Source organism: Nothobranchius furzeri, chromosome 11, assembly GCF_043380555.1.
Source record: "Nothobranchius furzeri strain GRZ-AD chromosome 11, NfurGRZ-RIMD1, whole genome shotgun sequence".
NCBI lineage: Eukaryota > Metazoa > Chordata > Actinopteri > Cyprinodontiformes > Nothobranchiidae > Nothobranchius > Nothobranchius furzeri.
In genome coordinates, this window is record NC_091751.1 from 2,074,533 (window position 1) to 2,099,661 (window position 25,129).

The window sequence follows — 25,129 nt, forward strand, 5'->3', positions numbered from 1 at the left end:
GGACAACGGGTTATTCCTTTCATGTTTTCGCAGAAAAAATAAACTCAAACGAGTTTTTAAAATATGAGATGTTATTGTACCTCCATGCCACAGCCGCCGAATACTTGGCAACAGTGATCATGTGGTCCATCCCCGCCCTAAGCTTAATAAATTCCCTGGTTTTCTCTTTTGTTCCTAAAATACAAACTTCTATTAAAATCAGGGGGAAACGTAGCGGGAGAAGTACGACACCGAGCGCGGCCGAACATACGAGCCGAGACCGCAATACAAGCACTTTTACTGTTACATTTCTAACTAAAATAACGTTCATGTATCACAAAAAGTCCTTAACCTAACAGTTTTCAAGTTTATACTGACATTTATATGCGCAATCCTCTCCGACAGCTCCCGCTTCACTGTCCGCCATTGTTTTTAAGTTTTTCTGCCGGCCGGCCCGCAAGGCATCTTGGGAAATGCTACCTATTGAAGGATACACCGGACCCATCCTTCATTCAGGCGAAAAGAAGGCCGCATTCGTCGACCGCATTTGAAGGAGTCTTCGAATTGGGACAGGCCGAGTCGCGGCGCTGTGACGTAACCGGCCGACGAATCCGGCCGACGTAGGATGCAGACCCTGAATTGAGACACAGCCCTGTTCCCAGCAGCACGCAGACGTCAGCTGGTGCTGGCTCTTCTTACCATCACTTCCGATTCTCGTCTCATAATGTAGTGTTTAGAAATGAAAGCAGAACTTTTCACACACAGACCTCTGCCTTTACCTGTCCCGGATCACCGCAGGGTGCGCGGAGCCGAACCGCGACACGAACTAAAAACGTAGCAGACAACAGGAGGTCTGAGGAACAAAACAACAACAGAGAAGCTCTTCTTCTTCTCCCCGAGCAGGTTGGTCCGCCTCTCTGCTGCCTCCTACTGGTGGCTTCTCGCATGCTCACGCTTCCTCTGTTTCTGAGACAGCAGCGCCCTCTAGGGGACGGGTGTTTAACTGCAACTGCAGGAACTCCACACACACACACACACACACACACACACACACACACACCAAACATAAAAACCAGCTGAACACTGATCTGTTAAAACATTATGACCACTTATTCTCCCGCCATTGAATGACTTACTGTTAGCCTGAACACACGGTGCACGGCATGGCCAATCCCGCCATAGCTTGGAGCAGGGGTATATCTGTGTGTGGACTTGGGTCATACCCTTTCCATCTCCACGCAGAAAAAAAATTCTTGAGGAATGGAGAGGATGGACATAAACAACAATAAGGCATGGGTGGGCAGTGAACCAGTGGCAAACCAGAGCGATCAGGGAACGGATGCTCTCCCAAATGACAAGAAACCTGAGCTGCTCTGGGCCATCGATCTGATCTGGTGGAAGGAGTGTGTCTGTGGGACATCCAGGAAGGGCAGGGTTTCTGCAGAAATCAGCAAAACAAATTTAATGCTTTTTAATGCCATTTTAATGCCATTTTTAACCTTTTTAATGCCATAAACAAACACACGTGAGAATCCACGGATATATATGTACGTAAAAAAATCCTCTGAGAACTCCATGTATTATAATGTACCCTGAGATAAACAACAAAAAAATGTATGCCTGGAACATAGTAAATACATAGTTGCATGGAATGTTACATGTTATTGAACATGCTACAGCATTTTTTTTCCACACACAACAGGATTAATGCATGTGCCTTAGCTCACTAGTTTTTGAATCCAGCTCTGACTCAATGTCTGTCAGTTCACTGCATTTGTCCCTGTATCTCTTCCTTAGAGTATTAGATTTTGTTATCATTTGAGCCATGAGCGTGCTCGGTTTGTTTTCTGCCTGTTCAGCTAGTTGATCAGCATCTTTCTGAAGGCTGACACACACCACCCTTAATATCTCCTTTTTCTTTTTCAGCTGTTCTAGCTCATCTTCCAATGCTTTTCTCTTAAGTCCACGCCTGGCACCCTCTCTCTTTAACATACTCTCTTTAAGTTTTGGCCATACTTCAATAGCTCTCTCTCCAACAGGAAGATTTTCCACCCATTTGTGTCCACAGAATGGGAGTGGAAAAAGAGATGAGCCTGTAAGTTTTGTAAAATCTTCTCTTCTTGCAGGGACATTGTGAAAAAGAAAGTTGCTCTTAACAGTTTCTCAATATTCCATGTACAGTGGGGCAAAAAAGTATTTAGTCAGCCACCGATTGTGCAAGTTCTCCCACTTAAAATGATGACAGAGGTCAGTAATTTACATCATAGGTACACTTCAACTGTGAGAGACAGAATGTGAAAAAAAAAATCCATGAATTCACATGACAGGATTTTTAAAGAATTTATTTGTAAATCAGGGTGGAAAATAAGTATTTGGTCACTTCAAACAAGGAAACTCTCTGGCTCTCAGAGACCTGTAATGTCTTCTTTAAGAAGCTTTTCTGTCCTCCACTCGTTACCTGTATTAATGGTACCTGTTTGAACTCATTATCTGTATAAAAGACACCTGTCCACAGCCTCAAACAGTCAGACTCCAAACTCCACTATGGCCAAGACCAAAGAGCTTTCGAAGGACACCAGGAAAAGAATTGTAGACCTGCACCAGACTGGGAAGAGTGAATCTACAATAGGCAAGCAGCTTGGTGTGAAAAAATCAACTGTGGGAGCAATTATCAGAAAATGGAAGATATACAAGACCACTGATAATCTCCCTCGATCTGGGGCTCCACGCAAGATCTCATCCCGTGGGGTCAAAATGATCATGAGAACGGTGAGCAAGAATCCCAGAACCACACGGGGGGACCTGGTGAATGACCTGCAGAGAGCTTGGACCACAGTAACAAAGGTCACCATCAGTAACACACTACAACGGCAGGGAATCAAATCCTGCAGTGCCAGACGTGTTCCGCTGCTGAAGCCAGTGCATGTCCAGGCCCGTCTGAAGTTTGCCAGAGAGCACATGGATGATACAGCAGAGGATTGGGAGAATGTCATGTGGTCAGATGAAACCAAAGTAGAACTTTTTGGTATAAACTCAACTCGTCTTGTTTGGAGGAAGAAGAATACTGAGTTGCATCCCAAGAACACCATACCTACTGTGAAGCATGGGGGTGGGAACATCATGCTTTGGGGCTGTTTTTCTGCTAAGGGGACAGGACGACTGATCCGTGTTAAGGACAGAATGAATGGGGCCATGTATCGTGAGATTCTGAGCCAAAACCTCCTTCCATCAGTGAGAGCTTTGAAGATGAAACGTGGCTGGGTCTTCCAACACGACAATGATCCCAAACACACCGCCCGGGCAGCAAAGGAGTGGCTCCGTAAGAAGCATTTGAAAGTCCTGGAGTGGCCTAGCCAGTCTCCAGACCTCAACCCCATAGAAAATCTGTGGAGGGAGTTGAAAGTCCGTGTTGCTCGGCGACAGCCCCAAAACATCACTGCTCTCGAGAAGATCTGCATGGAGGAATGGGCCAAAATACCAGCTACTGTGTGTGCAAACCTGGTAAAGACCTATAGTAATCGTTTGACCTCTGTTATTGCCAACAAAGGTTGTGTTACAAAGTACTGAGTTGAATTTTTGTTATTGACCAAATCCTTGTTTTCCACCCTGATTTACAAATAAATTCTTTAAAAATCCTGCCATGTGAATTCATGGATTTTTTTTTTCACATTCTGTCTCTCACAGTTGAAGTGTACCTATGATGTAAATTACTGACCTCTGTCATCATTTCAAGTGGGAGAACTTGCACAATCGGTGGCTGACTAAATACTTTTTTGCCCCACTGTAGAGAAGCCAGTCTTGAATGAATTGTGCAGAGTGTGCGGTCCACAGCTTCCAACATTAATTAATTGGCGGCCTCCATGTAGTTCAGCATGCTCTTGCTGGAAATCATTTAAAAACTTCAAGTTCACATTTGGCCCATCCATACTGATGGAAAGGAGGTTCTTCATGTCTAGCAGACACACACAATCCTATGAATACAATAAAATAAATTTTATTATTTGATATGAAAAAGAAAACCTGAAAACACCAACACCAACATGTTAGATTTGAAATGTGCTTATAGTAATTTCAAAATAAGCTTATTAAAACTATCTAAAAGCAAAAAACCTCAACAAAATGAACACATCTTGTCTCTTTAATTCATTGGAATACCACTTCATAAACAAAAAGTACAAATATACTCACTTTGAAATGGTGCAGCAAATCTTTAGCCTTTGAATGTCCCATAAACTGAGATCCAAGATAACGTGACTGAACAGCACCAGCCTCCCAAAATCGAATATGGACGTCTAGTTTTTTATTTTTTGTGGACTGGTTGAAGCTTTCATCAAACATCAGCACAAAGGTCCAGCATTGGTAGCTGCAGAAATCAGTTCTTTTTTTATATGTGGGGCGAGTCCAAACTTTAAAACGTAGCTTGTTTTGTCCTTTCCACAGGTGAAAGATTTAGCTATTTCAGAATCCGAAAACATTGCCTGGAACAACTCCGAAACACCTTCATTGGATGCATAGGAGTGGTGCTGCACGGCAGTGTACAGACACCAGAGCACCTCTGCCTGAAGCACCGCAGGCGATCCAAACAATTTTTGAAGCGTGCTTGATGTTCCGACGGCAGGGTTCGCAGCTGCAGTTGTGCTACTTTTTGTGGTCGTGGTAGTTGCAGAAGATGTCGCGTTGCTAGTTACAGAAAAGTAACTAGTCACGGTTAGCTGCTGTCTGCCTTTTACGGCTGCTTTGTGGTTGTCCGACTGCATGTGCGATTTCACAGCGTTCACACCCATTGTACCAAGTTTAATACAACCAGCTCAGTGGCCTAGTGGTAGAGTGTCCGCCCTGAGACTGGGAGATTAGGGTTCGATTCCTGGTCGGGTCATACCAGACTTTGAAAAAATGGGACCCAATGCCTCCCTGCTTGACACTCAGCATTAAGGGGTTGGATTGGGGGGTTAAACCACCAAATGGTTCCCGAGCGCGGCCGTGTCTGCAGCTCACCGCTCCCCCAGGGGATGGGTCAAATGCGGAGAACAAATTTCGCACACACATCAGTGTGTGTGACAACTAATGGAACTTTAACTTTAATTTTTTTTTTTTTTTTACAAACAGTACAAAATCCTTCTCCATCTTGACCATTAACAGGCTGCAGCCATACCTTGAATTTATCGTTTTCCAACCACTTTTGCTGGAATTTGCATTTCCCCATTTTCCAAACGTTTACTCCTCACGATCCAGCTTCTTGTCGAACATCCGGTTTTACGACAATTCAACAAGAAACCGGTTGGAACAGAAGTAATAATCGAAATAATAATAATAATCGAGTAGCCTCCACGCCCAGCAGCCAGGCTCTCCAGCAGCCTCCAGGCCCAGCAGCCAGGCTCCACCAACAGCCTCCAGGCCCAGCAGCCAGGCTCCACCAACTGCCTCCAGGCCCAGCAGCCAGGCTCACCAGTAGCCTCCACGCCCAGCAGCCAGGCTCCACCAGCAGCCAGGCTCCACCAGCAGCCTTCAGGCACAGTAGCCAGGTTCCACCATCACCTCAATACCAGCCACCTGATCCAACAATCAGGCTCAGCCTGGGGCTCCAGGCTCCAGATTCACCGGCAACCAGGACTGAGAGAGAGCAGCCAGGCTCTCCAGCAGCCTCTAGGCCCAGCAGCCAGGCTCCACCAACAGCCTCCAGGCCCAGCAGCCAGGCACCACCAGTAGCCTCCACGCCCAGCAGCCAGGCTCTCCAGCAGCCTCCAGGCCCAGCAGCCAGGCTCCACCAACAGCCTCCAGGCCCAGCAGCCAGGCTCACCAGTAGCCTCCACGCCCAGCAGCCAGGCTCCACCAGCAGCCTTCAGGCCCAGCAGCCAGGCTCCACCATCAGCCTCCAGGCTCATCAACCAGGCTCCACCAGCAGCCTCCACGCCCAGCAGCCAGGCTCACCAGCAGCCTCAAGGCCCAGCAGCCAGGCTCCACCAGTAGCCTCCACGCCCAGCAGCCAGGCTCCACCAGTAGCCTCCACGCCCAGCAGCCAGGCTCTCCAGCAGCCTCCAGGCCCAGCAGCCAGGCTCCACCAACAGCCTCCAGGCCCAGCAGCCAGGCTCCACCAACAGCCTCCAGGCCCAGCAGCCAGGCTCACCAGTAGCCTCCACGCCCAGCAGCCAGGCTCCACCAGCAGCCAGGCTCCACCAGCAGCCTTCAGGCACAGTAGCCAGGTTCCACCATCACCTCAATACCAGCCACCTGATCCAACAATCAGGCTCAGCCTGGGGCTCCAGGCTCCAGATTCACCGGCAACCAGGACTGAGAGAGAGGTAAGCCTAATACAATGGCCCCTCCTAGAAAAACAGAGAAACTCGAGGAAGATATGGAGGAAATTAAAAAATCATTGAATTTTATGTCAGCCGAGCTGTCTAAGCTAACAGTACAACAGGATCAACTACTGTCATTAATGGATGAGGTTAAGACACTGAAATTCAAGCTTGCAGAAAAGGACAAGAAGATCATGGTATTGGAACAGAGGGTGGATGAACTGGAGCAGTATACCAGAAGGGAAGACTTGGTGATAACTGGTTTGGAAACAAGACATAGGACTTATGCCAGAGTTACTGGAGATAGAAACACAACTGAGGATGCTCCACAGGAAGAACTCCAGTCACTAGAACAACAAGTGTTGAGCTTCTTGCACAGTAAGAACATTCATATCCAAAGTGATGCAATATCAATCTGTCATACCCTTCCGAGAAAGGCAGACAAATTAAAACCAGTCATCATAGTGCGATTTACCAGTAGGAAGTACAGAAATGAGTTGTTGAGGCAAGCAAAAAAACTGAAAGGTACAAATGTGTACATAAATGAACACCTGACGAAAAAGAATGAAACAATAGCCAAAGAAGCAAGGGTGCTGAGAAAAAAAAAAAAATCACAGCCACGTGGACAAGAAATGGTGTTGTATGGATTAGAGAGCAAGAAGGTCTAAATGCAAAAATGATCAAAGAGTTGAAAGATCTGGAAGTGTTGCAGGGTAAAAGATGATTTATTGTGTAGCACTGACTAAATAATGGATAGTGGAAACAGTTTAACAATGGATATGGAACTACAAATGAATTCATAAAGAATAAATGGATTCCCATGAGAAAATATATGAACTTGACAGTAAAATAGACGAAAGTTTATTTGAGTTAAATATAAATAGTAATTATTATGCAGAAGATCAGCTAAATAGTGGGTTAACTAACAATGATTCATTATCAATCATACACATAAACAGTAGAAGTTTAGTTTCCAAGATGTCAACAATAAAGGACTATTTAGGTAAATTTAAAAGTAAATTCAAAGTCATTGCCATTACTGAGACTTGGCTTTATGATGAAAGGATGACTGAAGTACAAATAGAAGGGTATGAACTTCATTTTGTAAATAGAATAAATAAAAGGGGTGGTGGTGTTGCCCTGTACATTAACAATGATTTAAAATGTAAATTAGATAAGAAAATGACTATGATGGAAGATAATGTTATGGAAATGGTAACAGTAGAAATTATCAATGACACATCAAAAAATATAATAATCAGTTGTGTATATAGAGCACCCGGTTCTTGCATCAGGTCATTTACAGATAAAATAAATGAGTTTGTGGATCATATTAAAAACAAAACATTGTTTATGTGTGGGGACTTTAACATTAACTTAGAACATCCTGTGGCTCTTAGAACATCAAGTGATTTTTTTGATATGATATATAGTTTAGGTTTGGTTCCTTTGATAAACAAACCTACCAGGATCACAACCCAAAGTGCAACAATAATTGATCATATATTCACTAATAGAAAGGAGGACGTTGTTAAAACTGGGATATTGATGACAGATATTAGTGATCATTTACCTATTTTCGTAGTGTCTAAATATCACAATAACAATAAAAATATCATAAAACATAATTGTATTAATTATAAAAGAAATAAATCAGTTAAAGCCCTGGAGGACCTAAATAAAGATCTTAAAATGCAGAACTGGACGGAAGTCTATGTCAGTGATGTGAACAATGCATATACATCCTTCATGAAAATACTGCTGAAATCGTTTAACAGTAGTTGTAAATTAATTAAAATAACAGGTAAAAGGGACAACCAACCATGGATGACTAATGGAATTAAAAATGCATGTGCCAAAAAAAATAGTCTGTATATGAGATTCTTAAAGTTACAAACAAAGGAAGCCGAAGACAGATATAAAAAATATAAAAATAAATTAGTAACAATAATTAGAAAACAGAAGAAAGAATACTATGGTGAGCTATTGAATAAGAACAAAGACAACATCAAGACTACATGGGGAATAATAAATAATGTGATTAACAGAGATAATACAAATGCGAGACTCCCAAACTACTTTGTAAAGGACAATAAAGACATTTATGAAGTTAAAGAAATTTCTAATGAGTTCAATGATTTTTTTATAAATGTAGGAAGGAGTCTGGTGGAAAGCAAACCAATAATTCACGATACAATGAATACAATACCTAGAAATGTCAATAGTATTCTCCTTGACAAAGTAGATCAACAAGAAATAAGAAACATTGTAAAAAACTGGGGAAGCAAAAGATCAACTGATTGTGATGATCTGGACATGGTGACTGTAAAAGCTTATCATTGAATCTGTTATTGAACCATTCACTTACATCTGTAATCAGTCACTATCTACAGGAGTCTTCCCTGATTTAATGAAAATTGCCAAGGTGGTTCCATTATTTAAGAGCGGTGATAAACAGAGTTTCACTAATTACAGGCCAGTGTCACTGCTTCCACAGTTTTCCAAAATATTAGAAAAAGTGTTTGCATTAAGGTTGGACAAATTCATTGACGAAAATTCAATTTTAAATCATGAACAGTATGGCTTTAGGACCAAACATTCAACAGCAATGGCAGTTATGGATTTAGTAGATAAAATTTCATCAGCAATTGACAATAAAACCATTTCATTAGTGTTTTTATTGACTTAAAAAAGGCATTTGATGTCATTGATCATTCAAGGTTACTTCTTAAATTACACCGGTATGGAATAAGAGGGGTGGCGCATCAATGGGTTAATAGTTATTTACGCAATAGAAAACAGTTTGTTCAAATAAATAATGCTAAATCTGAATTAAAAGATATTTATTATGGTGTACCACAAGGGTCAGTCCTCGGACCTAAACTGTTCATATTGTTTATTAATGACCTGGTAAATGTGTCGAATTTACTTGGCACAGTTTTATTTGCGGATGATACTACATTGTTTTATTCAGGATTAAATATACATGAAGTAACTCAAGTGATAAACAGTGAATTGATTAAAGTTAAAAAATGGTTTGATATAAATAGACTGTCACTGAACCTGAACAAAACAAACTATATACTGTTTAATAACAAAAGAAGCTGTGATGTATCTTTAATGATAGATGGAATGGAAATTCAAAGGGTAAAAGAAACCAAATTTCTTGGAGTCATGTTCGATGAGAGTCTCACGTGGAAATCACATGTAGGTTATATAAAGGGGAAAATTGCCAAAGCCATAGGGGTATTATATAGAGTCAAGTTTCTACTAAATTTGTCGGGGTTGTTAACATTGTATCACTCACTGATTGAACCATATTTATTTTATTGTTTAGAAATTTGGGGAGCCACTTGCAAAACTTTTACACAACCATTGATCATTTTGCAAAAAAGAGCATTGAGAATCATTAATAACAGTAACTATAGAGATCACACTAATCAATTATTCATTAGATACAAAATACTGAAATTTCCTGACTTGGTAGAGTGGAAAATATTGCAAATAATGTACAGAGCGAATACAAGTAATCTACCAACTAATATTCAGAAAATGTTTCATAAGAGAGTAAGTGGGTACATGTTAAAAGGAACTGATGTCTTTGAGAAACCTAGATTCAGAACCAAAGTGAGGGAATGTAACATTTCTGTAAATGGTGTAAGATTGTGGAATGCCATTAACAAGGAATTTAAAGAATCAACTACACTTGCTATATTTAAAAAATGTATAAAATCTAATGTATTTAGTAATTATGAAAAGAAGAATTATAATGTCAAAGATTAGACGTGAAAATATTATAAAGTGACCAAGGTTATATTGTGTTTGTTTGGCGGATAATTTTATTTCGTAAAAAGGGGCAGAAATCATAAGATTTTTTCTTCTGTCTGCTCCTTTTCATTCAAATGTTTTTTTATCAATATGTTAATGTATCCTGTATTTGTTTGTGTTTATTTTATACATTGTGAATGAAATAAAAGATAAAAAAAAAAAAAAAAAAAAGGTTCTGCCAGCGTGTTGACTCAAACATACGTTTCATACAATTTCACAACAAATCACAATAAAGACAAAAAAATTAAAATTATTTAAGAATATTTCTTGAAAAAATTTAATGCCACTGACAATCTAATTTAATGCTTTTTAATGCCATTTAAGGCCTTAATTTTAGAAAATTTCATTTAATGACTTTTAATGCTTTTTAATGCCCTGCAGAAACCCTGGAAGGGTCACCAGTGGTTGGAAACTGTTGCTCTTGATTATGTGTTACCAAGGGCGCAAATAACAAATGTATTTTTCTGAAATATTTGTGTTTGTAAAATTGAAGTTAAATGTTTTGGATACGTACTGATTTTAAAATAAAAACGAATAAAGGAGCAATGCAATATATCACCACAGGCTAAACTCTCCCAGAGTTACCAAAGGACCAATTTGGTATGCCACCCCAAAAATGTCTTTGGCCCCATCTGGCCACCCCTATCAAACATTTCTGGAGGCGCCCCTGTGTGTAACAAGTGTTTTCCCTTTCGATGAGTCACGTGTAAAGCAGGCTGTGCTTGCAGTTCGGCAGGCCTGGTTAGAGGAGTCGGTGCATCAGTTACATGTTGTATTGTGTCAGACGTACAAGGAAATGTGTGAAACAGTCGTGAAAAACTACAACATGCCAGATGTGTAAATTTTATTAGAAGTTTGAAATTTAAAAATCACAATTTTATTACAGCAACATAAATATAAAATACACCAAACGGTTATATTGTTCCGTCTAACTAAAACAGAGCTGCTGGTGTTCCATTACACACGTAATGTTACCTTTTTCGTTTTGCTAAGCACATCCTTACATCCACCGCCTCGAACACCTTCAAGGACCAAAGACACACGGGTGTACGTGGCTGCTCAGTGCAGGACGGGGAGATCAGCAAATCCTCCATGTCTGCAGCCATCAGGCTTTTAAAGCCCAATCTCAATACTCGCCCTGCGCCCTGCGGACTTCAGCAAAGTGCACTTGGAGAAAGTGCGTAGTAGGGTTTGAGTGCGTAGTACACAGGTGTGCACATGATTGCAGAATTGAGACAGGACCATTGCATCATCGATCGCAACGCATGCCGGGATGCTGGTCACTGTGATACTCTTTTCAAAAACCTTTATTAACAACTTTTAAACAAACAGCCAAGCAGTTGTTGGAAATAAATTTGCATTTATTGCTGCTTTGTCTAAAAGTTTTAGAGCATTAACTGATTGTCCTAAAATTAACTGACTTCATTAGAAAATACACATTTTCAGAAAATAAACTTGAGCCTTTTCTCCTGCAGCAGTGACTTGTGGTTAATCCCCTTGCTCGAGGTCCGAATCACTGCGGACTTGGGTTAAGTGCAGATTAAGGGTGCAATGGGGGCGTGGCCAACTTCTGCACTTGAGATTCAGGACACCCTACGCACTCGCACCCTTGGCCGGGAACGCGCAAGTGAAGGGGGCAAGTGAGAATATTGAGATTGGGCCTAAATCTCCTGCACGTGCTGGAGCAGCTGCCATTTTCCATCAGGATCATTAAAGTTCATCATCATTTATCCTTACAAGCAAAATGTAAATGAGCAAAGAACTTGTTGGACCTCTTTGGACATCATTTGTTTAAAACTCAGCTGGATTATGGATGGTCCTTGTAGGCGTGTGTGTGTGTGTGTGTGTGTGTGTGTGTGTGTGTGGTTGGGTTGGGTACAGTTCTCCCGGCATGCAACAGTTCAAATCGAAACGGCGCCATCTTGGCAGGCAGAAGCCGGCAGCTGGGCTATTTGTTATTGTCAGAAAACTTAATCAGACAGGAAATATGGTAGATTCCTGTTGTGCCCCAGGATGCAGAACAGACGCGGACGACATAAGGGATGAGCCATCTACAGGATTCCCCAAGATCCGGAGCGCTGCAAACGTTGGATCATTGTAATAAAACGCGCTAGTCAGAGATGTGTCGTTCATATTTATCGTTTTTATTCTCCAGAGCAACGGCAGACGGCCTACGCACCCCCAATATCTCAGCCCCCACCACCTCCAACCCCTTCTCATGCGCGGATGAATGGTAACGATAAAAAAACAACTGATTAATAAGTCAAAGATGTCTCGTTCACATTTACCGTTGTTTTTTATCCTTTCAGAACAACATCAGACAGCCGCTTCAATATCTCCGCCCACACCTCCTCCTCCTCCTCCCCCTTCTCCTGCACAGGGTAAGAGATATATAAAAAGGTGGTTATTTACTTCAAAGATGATTCGTTCATATTTTTCCTTGTTTTTATTCTTTCAGAACAATCCGACAGCGACTCTGAAACCGCTGAACGTGCTCCTGAGCAGCCAGCCGCTAAGCTGTTTCACAAAACCGCTCCGCAGAGTATATTAAATTTTGAAGTAAAAAAATATGATGTTTTTTATCCTTTCAGAACAACCCACGACCGACGAAGAGAACGCACCACCTCCTGCACCTGTACAGAGTAAGTTAAATTTATATATATAATTTATTAAAAGCTCGTTCATTTTATTTATTTTTTATTTATTTTTTCATCAGAAAAACGGTTAAAGAAGAAGAAGCGGGGGAAATTTACACCAATTCAGAGATCAAACAGGATGAAGCTTGGCTACATGCTTCTGCAAGTGAATTCCGGCCTGGTGGAAGTGATCCAACAAGTGCTGGCTCTGTAAAAGGACGACGCAGATTTTTTTTCTTCATTTTTAGTAGGTTTTTATTGTCTTTTGTATCATGAGTGAAAATTGGTTTGATGACCTTTCAGATTTGTTTGAAGTAGATGGTGAATTAAACGTAGATGATGAATTGTTAGATCGAATTTTAGATAATGAAACCCCCCTTCTTCATCCATCCAGCGAAAATCTGTTAACTGACTGGTTTGATGTAAGCGGACTGAGTGAAGTAGATGAATTAGCTTCAGATAGTGAGATCTTAGACGATATTTTAGCATCCCAAGCCGTTTCAAACGAGATCGATCAAATACTAGCAAATTCAGATGAGCCTTCATCAGAAGCTGTAGATGAAATTTTGAGACAAATAGAACACCGGCAGATCGGAGGGAGCGTAAACGCAGCTTTTAACCAGCGTGAAATTAGAGAGAGAGTGTCTTTTCAAGCAATCAACGACCCAGCCGAGTTTTATATTAATCTGATGGAAATATTAAACAGGTTTGCTGAAAGAGGAAGCCAGATCGCGCGTCCCAACGATAGAGTCCAGTTTGAAATTAATACTTTGCACACGACGCACCACGTTAATTTTAATTATGACGGATCAAATATGTTAAATCAGCTTCAGTATTTACTGGATCTGTTAGTCCAATCAAATGAAGCATTAGAGGCCGACAACGAATTTAATTTCAGACTGCAAGTGATAAATAATCCGTCCGGCGGCGGAAAACGAAAAATCGAAACCATTCTGGATCACGAATTAGTCAATAAAAAACGAAACCATCTCATTTGCCCTCCAGAGGCCAATCAGCCGTTGTGTTTTGCGCTAAGCATAGCCGGACTGTTAAATCCCTCAGCGAGAGATACAGAATTATTGAATGTGGCTAAAAATATTCATCAACAGGCAGGGCTTCAGGAGCAATCAGCCGTTTCATTTAGCGACGTGATTCGATTTGAAAATATTGTTCAAAGAAAAATAATCATTTTTTACAGATCCGACAGAATAATTTCTAAATTTGAAACAGATTTTAGTGATCGATCAAATCCGTTGTTCATTTTGCTACTGAATCACCATTATTACGGCATAAAAAATATTAAAGGTTTCTTAGGAGCCAAATATTTTTGTTCATGGTGCTTTTCCGCTTATAATAACATGAACGGACATCATTGTAAATGGTTCTGTCGCGTGTGTAATACCGATTTATGCAAACGGACAGAAACGTCTCTCATCACATGTTCTGATTGTAATCGAATATGCCAAAATGTAATATGTTTTCAAACTCACAAAACACCTGTTTTAAGGCCTCAAGCAAACAGGTTAGTTTCTCCTTGCGAAATGTTTAAAAAATGCACCATTTGTAAACAAACTTATTACATCGCCATGGGTGGAAATGGCTCACAGCACGTTTGCTCAGCGACCAAATGCATCGTTTGCAAACAGTCAGTGGTCACGGATGATCATCGCTGTTTTATTCAGCTTGAAAAAAAAGATGACGGTTTAACGGAAAAGGTTATTTATTACGACACTGAAACGTTTACGGATCAGAACGGTGTGCATACACCTTTTTTAATCTGTGCAAAATCCGATTCAGGCGACGTTTGGGAGAAATTTGGTTTAGATTGCATTAAAGATTTTATTATGCAGATGCGTCGTCCTAAATTCAGCAATTATACATTTGTTGCACACAATGCGCGCGGATTTGATGCTTATATAATTTTGAGAGCTATGTGTCGATTAAAAATTGTTCCCAAAAATATACTCATGCAAGGCTGTAAAATCCTGAGTTTTCACGATCCAGATTTCGGGTTGAGATTCATTGATTCCTTAAGTTTTCTCATGATGAAATTAGCCAACCTTCCAGCTGCTTTGGGCTTTACAGATAAAACTAAAGGTTATTTTCCTCACAGATTTTCATTGCTTGAACATCTGAATTATAAAGGGCCTTATCCAGATGTCAGCCATTATGGGTTTGAACAAATGTCTCCGGAGCATAAAAAAATATTTTTAGAATGGTACACCGATGTGTCTAAACAGCAGCTGTTTGATTTCAGAAAGGAGGCCGTGTTTTATTGTAGAAACGATGTGGAAATTCTGCGTAAACCATGCGGTATTTTCAGAGAGGAGTTTTTTAATGAAACAGGTATCGACCCGCTGAAATCTGTCACGATCGCTTCAGCTTGCATGCGTGTGTTTAGATCAAAATTCCTAAAACCAGACACATTGGCCATTCCTTGTCCGCTCGGCTATCGACCGCAACAAAAACCATTTTCAAGTTCAAGCATCGTGTGGCTGGAATGGGTTTCACGCAGTCAAAATGTAGACATTCAACACGCTTTAACGCCTTTGGGGGAGTATAAAGTGGGAGATTTTTATCTCGACGGATATGCTGTGATTTCAGGCGTCGAGCAAGGGTTTGAGTATATGGGTTGTTTTTTCCACGGCTGTCCAAAATGTTTCTTACAGTCATCCATATGTCCTCTGAGAAAAATCACTTTTGGTGAAATTTATGACAAAACCGTCGAAAAGCTTCAGTCGTTGGAAACTGTGCATCGATTAAAAATGAATGTCATTTGGGAACATGATTGGCAGGAGATGGTAAAAACTGATCCGGACGTGAAACAGTTTGTCTCAAGATTTGACCCCCCGCCAGCTCCTCTCTCACCTCGTGAAGCCCTGTATGGAGGCAGAACTTGTCCGGTTCGGCTGAGGCATTCGGCTCAGAGCGGTGAAAAAATCCACTATGTGGATTTTACGAGCCTGTACCCTTATGTAAACGCCACACAGACTTACCCCATAGGCCATCCCAAAATTCATGTTAAAAATTTCAGAGATCCAAGTCACTATTTTGGCTTGATTAAAGCTGTCGTTTTGCCACCCAGAAAACTGTTTTTCCCTGTTCTGCCTTTTAAAACATCCAAAGGTAAACTTGTTTTTACACTATGTCGCACATGCGCTGAAATGAATAATCAATCTGATTCTTGTTCACACAGCGCGTCTCAACGTGCTTTGACGGGCGTTTGGGTGAGTGTAGAGTTCAATTACGCTTTGGAGTCAGGTTACCGTCTGGTGAAAATGATTGAAGTCTGGGATTTTGAGAAAAGCAGTAAAGATGTATTCGCAGGTTACATTAACACGTTTTTGAAGCAGAAACAACAAGCGTCTGGTTTTCCTGAAGGATTGATTGACGATGAGTCGAAAAGAAAATACATTCAGGACTACAAACTTCATCAGGGAATACAATTAGATGTGTCTAAGATTCAGCACAATCCTGCTAAGCGTGCCATTTCAAAATTATGTCTCAATTCACTCTGGGGAAAGTTTGGCCAAAGAGATGATCTTGTACAAACCACATTTGGTCAAAAACCTGATGAATTTTTTGACATTCTGTTTTCAGGTAAATACAAAGTTAAATTCTTCAGCTTTGTCACTTCAGGAGCCGTTCTGGTGCAGCACAGTTTGACAGAAAAATGCCTAACGACTCCTGGCAGAAGCAACAACATATTTATAGCCGCTTTCACCACAACTTATGCCAGATTGAAATTATTAAATGCGTTGAACAAACTGGGAAATCGCGTCATTTATTACGATACAGATTCTATAATTTATTCTGTCAAAGAGAATGAGTGTGTTTTACCAACAGGACCGCTGCTGGGGGATTTAACCGATGAACTGCACGGCGATTCCATCACAGAATTTGCTTCATCCGGTCCAAAAACGTATGCTTACAAAACCCGGGACCGCCAGCAGGTGGTGCTAAAGGCTAAGGGTATCACACAGTCATTCATTTCATCTGATCACATCAATTTTGACAGCTTAGGGCTGCTGGTTGAGGGGTACGTGTTTAGAGAAAGGGGAAGATTTTTGCAAACTCGGCAGGAGATCGTCAAGAGAGATAAAAAAGGCCTCACTCTCTCGAATGTTTCATTTGTGAAAAGGTTTCGTGTGATTTTTGATAAGCGGAGGTTATTTGCTGACGGCAGTACAGAACCATTTGGGTATTAAAAATGGAAACTGATTTTGACGCTAGACTAAAATTTCCATTCAGTGTACAAATTGCTGGTCCGTCAGGCTGTGGAAAAACCTTTTTTGTAAAAAGTATTTTGGAAAATTGTATGCAATGTTTAACTGAAATGCCAGAAAACATCGTGTGGTTTTTTACATCTTATCAACCTATGTATGATGATCTTTGTAATAAAAGTATTCGATTCGTTCAAGGTCTCCCGCTTTCATTCGAGGATGATGATTTATTTCCATCGGGTCATAACCACTTGGTGATCTTGGATGACATGATGTCTCAAACGTCCAGCCATCCTGGAGTGTTAAAATTATTTACGCAGCTGAGACATCACAGAAATATGAGCGTCATTTTAATCACTCAAAATGTTTTTCATCAAGGAAAACATAGTCGTTCCATCAGCTTAAACACCAATTATTTGATTTTGTTTAAAAACCCTCGAGACAAATTGCAAATCAATGTTTTAGCAAATCAAATATATCCTACCCAAAAAAGATATTTCATGGAGAGTTTTCAAGACGCTACGTCAGAACCGTACGGTTATTTAATTGTGGATTTAAAAGCGGAAACGCCAGAATCTTTCCGTCTCCGTACGGGTTTACTTCCGGATCAGCTCACTGCGGTGTATTTGTCTAAAACAGAGCCATGTCAGCCCGGATAAAACGCAACGCCAAGATTCTACGTGCTTTGTCACGTATGAAGCCTCGCCAACGTCGGGAGTTTTTAAAAGGGTGCTCCGAGGACGTTCTGAAGGCTTTGTGCGAGATAGCTTTAAACGTGATCAAAGGAAATATACATCTGTCGCCGCGTCAATTTCAAAAGTTGTCTAAAAGCAAAGAATTGCTCAGACAGTTGACTCATAACAAAACTAGCCTTTTAAAAAAAAAGAAGCTTTTAGTCGGCCAGAAAGGCGGATTTCTACCCATACTCTTAGCAGCCGCTGCGCCTCTGATCGGCGAACTGATAGGTGGCTTAATAAGGAAATAAACGATGGCTTCTCAAAAAATGTTTATGGTGACCCCCCAACAATTACGTCAGCTTGTTAAACCTACGATACGGGACGTGGCTGAAGAGAATCTTGACTCTGAAATGAAATTAATTATGCAGGAGACGGGATTAACGCCGTATGAGAAAATTAAAAAATACAATGCGCTGCTTCAGCGTTATTTAAAGTTGTTGAGAAGCGGATTACACGAAAGCGCACCTCCCACTGAACCGCCCACGGTGACGGCTGAGCCTACGTCAGCTGTAGAAACAGCAGCTGACACACTCATTAATGAAACGCTACAGAATCTTCCTGTGCGCGGAAGAAAAAACGCCGAGTACCTGCTGAAAATGACACGATTAAACTGGACTCCGACGGGGGAATTTAAATATAAAGGCGATGTGCAGAAAGGATCGCACATCCTTGACTTGATTAAAAGCATCAGCAACCCGTTAAAAAAACATCCACAATCAGAACCGACGGGTTGGACTCCTTTCCTAAAAACTCTAGTAGAAAAAAATGTGCCCTTATCTATCGTGTCCAATCCGCTAGCGAAACGTCAGATTACGCAACTCAGGAACGGAGGGGTTGTGCTTCCGGATTCTGAAGACGGTGTTTTGAAGAAAAAAAAGAAAAAACCGAGGAGAAATATCATTTTATCACCAAGCTGGAGCGATGTCCCCACTTTGAAGAAATGGATCAGCTTTACACCTTAACTCTCTTGTTTGTTCAATAAAACTTTATTCAAAACAAATTTCACAGTCCGTGACATTCTTTAAACATTTCAAGAGTACAATTCACCTGTGTGAAGTATACATCATGACGTTTGATGCAATTTGAAAATTTTTTAACAAAATGATAAACCATAGCATCATTTTTATCTACATTTTTATGATATTTAGACAGAATTTGTTTCAGAGAAAGTCCACAAGCCTTATGACACAGGAAAAAAACACAATGCTGGCCACAACGGTCGGATGCAAAACTCTGTAGCTGACAATCCTGATATTGTATTCGTGAACAACGTTCTGTTAGAAAATTCAGGATGTTTTCAGGGTAATATTTAAATTCAGGCGATAGACCGTAAGAGTCAAAAAATGTCCCGAGGCCATTTTGTTCCACAGCTAGCGCCAACCAGTGTTCACCGGGTAAATGGACAGGATGAGTGTTTACCACAAAGTAGGCCGGTAGTCGAATGTTTTTTGGGACGGTAGACAGCTGATCAGACGCGTACACGCCACCAAAATAATCTCCCAGCAGGCTCGATAATATGCCGTCCAATTCGTGATTATCCATTAATAATAATCCACCAATACCTCTCTCTTTGAGTTTATCTCCAGAATGGAGTCGTAACACGCATACACAATGAGTGTAGCCGTGGCTCTCAGAGGTTCTCCAAAGCGCATCTCCATCCTCAGGTTGCCGGTGGAAACGGTTGAAAGCGCCTCCGAGTCATCCGCTGTGTTCAGATTAAAGGCAAAGAGTGTATACCCCTGTTGATATTCCAACCTATTAATCGATAGAGGCAAATCTTTCAATTGTCTTGAAGTGGCTGTAAGCAGATTATAAAATTCTCTGACCGATGTTCCCTGGTAAAAAGTAGGTTGGAAGGCTTTCGATGGAATCTGTTTTCCATCTCTGGACAACGCCAGATATTCCACATTCATGTGGCGAAAATTAAAAGGCGAAAGATCTCGACGTCCTGTGTAAGCTTCGTGATCCACTAATCCTAAGACGATATATTTAGGAATGGCGCCGAGAAAGAGGTTCTCCAGATTACATATCCTCGAATTTTGTGGAATGGAATAAGTTTTGACGGTCACGCGTGAGAGCGGGTACATGGCGTTTGCTTTTAGTAAAGCAGACTCGTGACCCAAACGTACGGCGGGTGAAATATTAACTTTCTTCACAAAAAGTGATGCACCCAGCAGTTTCAGCTTGTAGGTGGAATCACGCGCCCCCATCAGGCAAAAAGCATCACACGCGCGTGTCAGTTTAATTCTGAGATCGACAGAATTTAAAAGAAGTCTTTCACAGAAAAATATATCAGAATGCAGGGGTCCTATCAGATCCACTTCTCTGGAGTTTTCTGTAAAAGTCGCTCGTTGATTAAGGCCTAAATTGCGTCCGTTAATTACAACGGTGGAATCGTGCGCGCCTGCGGTGTCTTTGAAGAACAATCCCGCGCTGAATTGAGAATTCAAACTCGCTTCAGAAAAGTTCAGCAGGGTTTCGATGATCGCTCTGTAGGGGTGCGTGGCGTAGACATAGTCGTTCCATCAGCTTAAACACCAATTATTTGATTTTGTTTAAAAACCCTCGAGACAAATTGCAAATCAATGTTTTAGCAAATCAAATATATCCTACCCAAAAAAGATATTTCATGGAGAGTTTTCAAGACGCTACGTCAGAACCGTACGGTTATTTAATTGTGGATTTAAAAGCGGAAACGCCAGAATCTTTCCGTCTCCGTACGGGTTTACTTCCGGATCAGCTCACTGCGGTGTATTTGTCTAAAACAGAGCCATGTCAGCCCGGATAAAACGCAACGCCAAGATTCTACGTGCTTTGTCACGTATGAAGCCTCGCCAACGTCGGGAGTTTTTAAAAGGGTGCTCCGAGGACGTTCTGAAGGCTTTGTGCGAGATAGATTTAAACGTGATCAAAGGAAATATACGTCTGTCGCCGCGTCAATTTCAAAAGTTGTCTAAAAGCAAAGAATTGCTCAGACAGTTGACTCATAACAAAACTAGCCTTTTAAAAAAAAAGAAGCTTTTAGTCGGCCAGAAAGGCGGATTTCTACCCATACTCTTAGCAGCCGCTGCGCCTCTGATCGGCGAACTGATAGGTGGCTTAATAAGGAAATAAACGATGGCTTCTCAAAAAATGTTTATGGTGACCCCCCAACAATTACGTCAGCTTGTTAAACCTACGATTCGGGACGTGGCTGAAGAGAATCTTGACTCTGAAATGAAATTAATTATGCAGGAGACGGGATTAACGCCGTATGAGAAAATTAAAAAATACAATGCGCTGCTTCAGCGTTATTTAAAGTTGTTGAGAAGCGGATTACACGAAAGCGCACCTCCCACTGAACCGCCCACGGTGACGGCTGAGCCTACGTCAGCTGTAGAAACAGCAGCTGACACACTCATTAATGAAACGCTACAGAATCTTCCTGTGCGCGGAAGAAAAAACGCCGAGTACCTGCTGAAAATGACACGATTAAACTGGACTCCGACGGGGGAATTTAAATATAAAGGCGATGTGCAGAAAGGATCGCACATCCTTGACTTGATTAAAAGCATCAGCAACCCGTTAAAAAAACATCCACAATCAGAACCGACGGGTTGGACTCAGGGCTGGACTGGGACAAAAATTCAGCCCGGGCATTTTGACTGGAGACCGGCCCATCACCTGTTTTTTTTGGAAAAGACATTAAGCCTTATGCTGTTTCTGACACACACCAACGTACACTTTCTTATTGGTAGTATTTATGTATCAATCTAATAAACGTAAACCTACACCATCCTTCCTATCCTGGTATTCTAAAAAGTAGGGTTGGGGGTAACTGATTATTTTTAAAATGATTATTCTGACGATTATTTTATCGAATAGTCGACTATTCTAATGACTATTTAGATGATTAATCTAGCGATTACTTTTCTATTGCACAATTAATAAAAACCAAAAAATTCTCAAATAAATTCCTCCAAAAAATTGATAAGTTGTTACTGTAAGAGAATAAACACTACAGGCCTTCCATTTTGTATAACACTGCTTTTATTGTGTTGCGGTTGTTTATGTTCTGGTGACGTGTAGAACTTGGGAGTGCAGGCTGCTGCCTGAGAGGTGGTTGGAGACGGAGTGTCTCCATGCTGCTTTGTTTTGTTCACTTATGTGCATGAGGCAAGTGGTGTTACGACCCTTCCTGGGGAGTCACGTGTTTCTCCTATTTTAACTGTAAATCCTTCTAGCTGTTATATTTATAACAAGAAACAGATATTCGGACAGAATATTTTCACGTTTATTCGAATATGATTGTGGAACACACCCAGCATCATAATAAATGAAGTAATATTTATGCCAATTTAAGCCTTTATGGGTGACCAGGACTCTGTGTTTATGAATGTGGAAGACACCCAGCATCCTGTGATGGCACTAATAACATCAAGAGATAATAAATAAGGTAATATTTAGGTCAATTTAACCCTTTACACGTGACCAGGACACTGTAATCAATTTTTGGCAAGGGAAATGATCATTTGTTGCCATTTTTGAGGTGTTTATGAATGTGAAAGACACCGGCATCCTGTGATGGCACTAATAACATCAAGAGATAATAAATAAAGTAATATTTAGGTAAATGTAACCCTTTACAGGTGACCAGGACACTGTAATCAATTTTTGGCAAGGGAAATTATCTTCTTTTTTTTTTTTTTTTTTTTTTTTTTTGCCATTTTTGGGGTGTTTTTGATGATACAGTAGGCAGTATGAGTACAGTAACGTCAACAGATAATACATAAAACCCTTATTTGGTCAATTTTAGCCTCCATGAAAATCTTAGCGATTCAATCACTTTTTGGCAAGTAAAATGCCATTTTAGTTGTCTACAATTAAATCATCAATAAAGAATTTAAAGATATTTTGAGGCATTTCTTATAGGTAAACGGGAGGGTGTAGTCTATTTGGCAAGTGACAATCTTAATTTTATGTGCTGAAGTGCTTTTATCTTGTTACTTTTAAATAGAGCAACGTAATGAATAGCAACCTACACAGTGTCATTGTAAAGCCAAAGCTTGATCATTTTAAATACTTTTTTTCAAGTAAAAATGTGCCCCAAACTAGTTAACTGTGGCTCCATGTCAAGTGGACTAAAGAAAGGAAGAGGAAAAAATTAAATCGCTGGAGATTTGTGGCACAAACCATCTTTCAATCGCAAATATTGCAAAAAGGATTAATATATCCTCATTGTGAACGTTTAAGACAAATAGCAACACTTAAAACAACTTCCGAACTGGAAAAACTAATGTGGCAAGGTGCAGAAAGGAGTGCCCGGGCGGGATTCGATCCCCAGACTTCCGGGTGAAAGTCATACGCTCTAACCAGTCAGCCAAAGGGACATCTCCTTGGCCAAATAGCCAGGGCGCAGTATCTATCGGGACATTGTGGATGCTCACACTGCCACATCTTCCTCCCTCTTTCCACAAGCACGTCCTCGTGCTCCCGCGCAGGGTGCCACAAACACTGCCACACTAATATCCGCGATAAACATCTGTTTAAGTACCGGAAGAGGTTATCTTTGCTTTCTGAATGTCCATATCGCTAGATATGCTGAGTTTTAGGGCGAAATCCTGGGGAATTTTGTCTAGAAATGCAATTGCCTAACCGTGCGCGATCCCGCGGTGGCTAATCATTTTTTGGCAGCGAGTCAATTTATGGCACAACACCGGCTCGGGTTTCTCCTCCTCCTCCCTCTTTTCTTCTCCAACCTGTCGCTGGGCTGAGGCTCCATCACTTCCTAAATTGATTTTACTTGAACCTTCACTACCAAACAACTGTGAGATTTTAACACATGTGCCAGCATCAGCCTGAAGGGCCAGTTTCTTTTTAGTCGAATTTTCTCCGCTCCTCCTTTCCGTTTTTTGTTCTCCATTTTGTAAAGCTCGTCTGTCTGTTTACTGAGATTCACAAACAACTGGTGGGTGCATCAGACCTCTGGCTATTGGTCCAGCCCAGAGTGTATTATTATCAATTGGCCAATCCACCAACTTTTACGAGGCGTCGCGTGGGGTGGCGCGGACAAGTTGTCCGCAACAACTAGAGGCCAGAGGAAAAAAAAAAAAAAACAGACACCGGCCCATAAAAGATGAAAGGGTCGGCCCAGCGGGCAGTTGCCCGCTATGCCCTATGGTCAGTCCAGCACTGGCCGTAGGTCATTTATAATTGGTCAGACCATGGCGGTAATGTGGCGCAACCGTGTCCTTTTGTTTACAGAAGACCACGCAATGGTGATATAAAGGGGGAATGGGGGAGGTGCCGAAGACTTCCCTTTATCTCATAACTTGCTTTTTATTGCAATCAAAGTCACGACCCTTAAGTTTTTTTAACAAGCCGCTCCTGAAGGAGTCAGTCCTCCACCGCCCCTGTGCAGTTTCTGGTGATTTGAGCTCCAGCTTCAACGGAGAGAAGTTCCTGGAGCGCTGCCTAACTCCAGTTTATCATCTCAGCTGGTTCTGTTTACAAAAGGGAAATGTATGGCCCATGTTTACTTTCATGTTGAATATTATAGCCATCTGGAGCTCGGCAGAAACTCCCCGTGTGATCACGACACCAAGGTGTAATATGCGAGTCCAGCGTTGCAGCAATAAAACTACCAAGAGTGGGAGCACGTATGCCGCAAAATCCCTGCATCGTCATGCAGCCATGGTGCATTCGTTAGACACACTGCGGCAGTATCACGCTGATCTGCCAACATGGTGTGTGTTCTAAAAAGGCTAGTGACAAATTCCTTCTTTTAATTTTTTGAAAGGAGACAAACTGACAACCCTGCAGCCGGCTGAGATTGAAATCTCAAACAGACATCCTTCCAACATGATTATTTAGGGTTCGAAAGACTTGAAACACCTTGCCAAACATCCAACTATAATGACATGTGGTATAGCTGATACATTGGTGTTCATGCCTTCTTAGGCTCCAGACCTCTTACGCATTTTCAGTGGTTCAACAAGGTGATGCTTTCTACAATTACCGAATCATTCTCTTGTCCACAGATATAATTTCCAATCTATCTTCCATTGTCACTGACAGTCAATGCCATGCAGTTTACTTCTCCATACTTGTTTTCAGTTTGGTGGTATAATTCTGTGCAATGCCGTAAGGAACATGGGCAGCAATGGTACCCATCTCTGCTGCACCCTCCACGTGAAACATCTGATCGTCAAAGTAGATGTGTGGTCTGATCTTCTCCAGCATGGGGCCCTTGGGTGCACCAGCGAGGAACAATGCTTCATCAATCTCCAATCCCCATGCCCGGAGTGTCTTCAGCGCCCGAATCCCAGAGCTCGCTGCACTTCGAGCCGTGACCAAGTAGGTGCGAATGGGACAGTTCAGGCGTTGGCCTTTAGCATAAAACTTTTTCTGGAGCTTGCCCAATGCCTCCAGGAAGCCTTTCAGAGGACCCT

The 25,129-nt window shown here is 41.5% G+C and overlaps 3 protein-coding genes across 7 annotated transcripts in view; 1 reads left to right on the forward strand and 2 right to left on the reverse strand.

Annotated features, from left to right (window-relative positions):
* The window catches only part of LOC129152307 (DNA polymerase delta subunit 4), a 14,170-nt gene extending 13,277 nt beyond the window's left edge, over nt 1-893 (reverse strand). The window contains exons 1-2 of one of the 3 annotated variants that reach the window (XM_070556178.1): nt 358-493; nt 81-174 (exon numbers count right to left, since the gene is read on the reverse strand). The gene's annotated coding sequence lies outside the window, so the exon portion shown is untranslated. Of the gene's footprint in view, nt 1-80; nt 175-357; nt 494-746 lie in introns of those variants that run through there. The other 2 variants (XM_070556177.1, XM_070556176.1) reach the window with 2 other exon arrangements.
* Nucleotides 745-17,155, forward strand: LOC139073201 (uncharacterized). 2 transcript variants are annotated; one of them, XM_070556165.1, is made up of 5 exons: nt 745-882; nt 12,259-12,336; nt 12,413-12,484; nt 12,562-12,745; nt 12,820-17,155. In XM_070556165.1, the coding sequence occupies exon 5, from the start codon at nt 13,012-13,014 to the stop codon at nt 16,945-16,947; it is 3,936 nt and encodes a 1,311-aa protein (XP_070412266.1). In that variant the 5' UTR covers nt 745-882; nt 12,259-12,336; nt 12,413-12,484; nt 12,562-12,745; nt 12,820-13,011; the 3' UTR covers nt 16,948-17,155. The 2 variants fall into 2 exon arrangements, with proteins under 2 accessions (XP_070412266.1, XP_070412267.1); XM_070556166.1 differs by having other exon boundaries at nt 12,820-13,323.
* A 22-nt stretch (nt 17,156-17,177) lies between these two features.
* nt5c1aa (5'-nucleotidase, cytosolic IAa) overlaps nt 17,178-25,129 on the reverse strand; it is a 28,600-nt gene continuing 20,648 nt past the window's right edge. Inside the window, exon 7 of one of the 2 annotated variants that reach the window (XM_015974271.3) lies at nt 17,178-25,127. In XM_015974271.3, coding sequence (XP_015829757.3) covers nt 24,771-25,127 — 357 coding nt within the window. In that variant the 3' untranslated portion in view covers nt 17,178-24,770. The remainder of the gene's footprint in view (nt 25,128-25,129) is intronic. The other variant, XM_054734657.2, reaches the window with a different exon arrangement.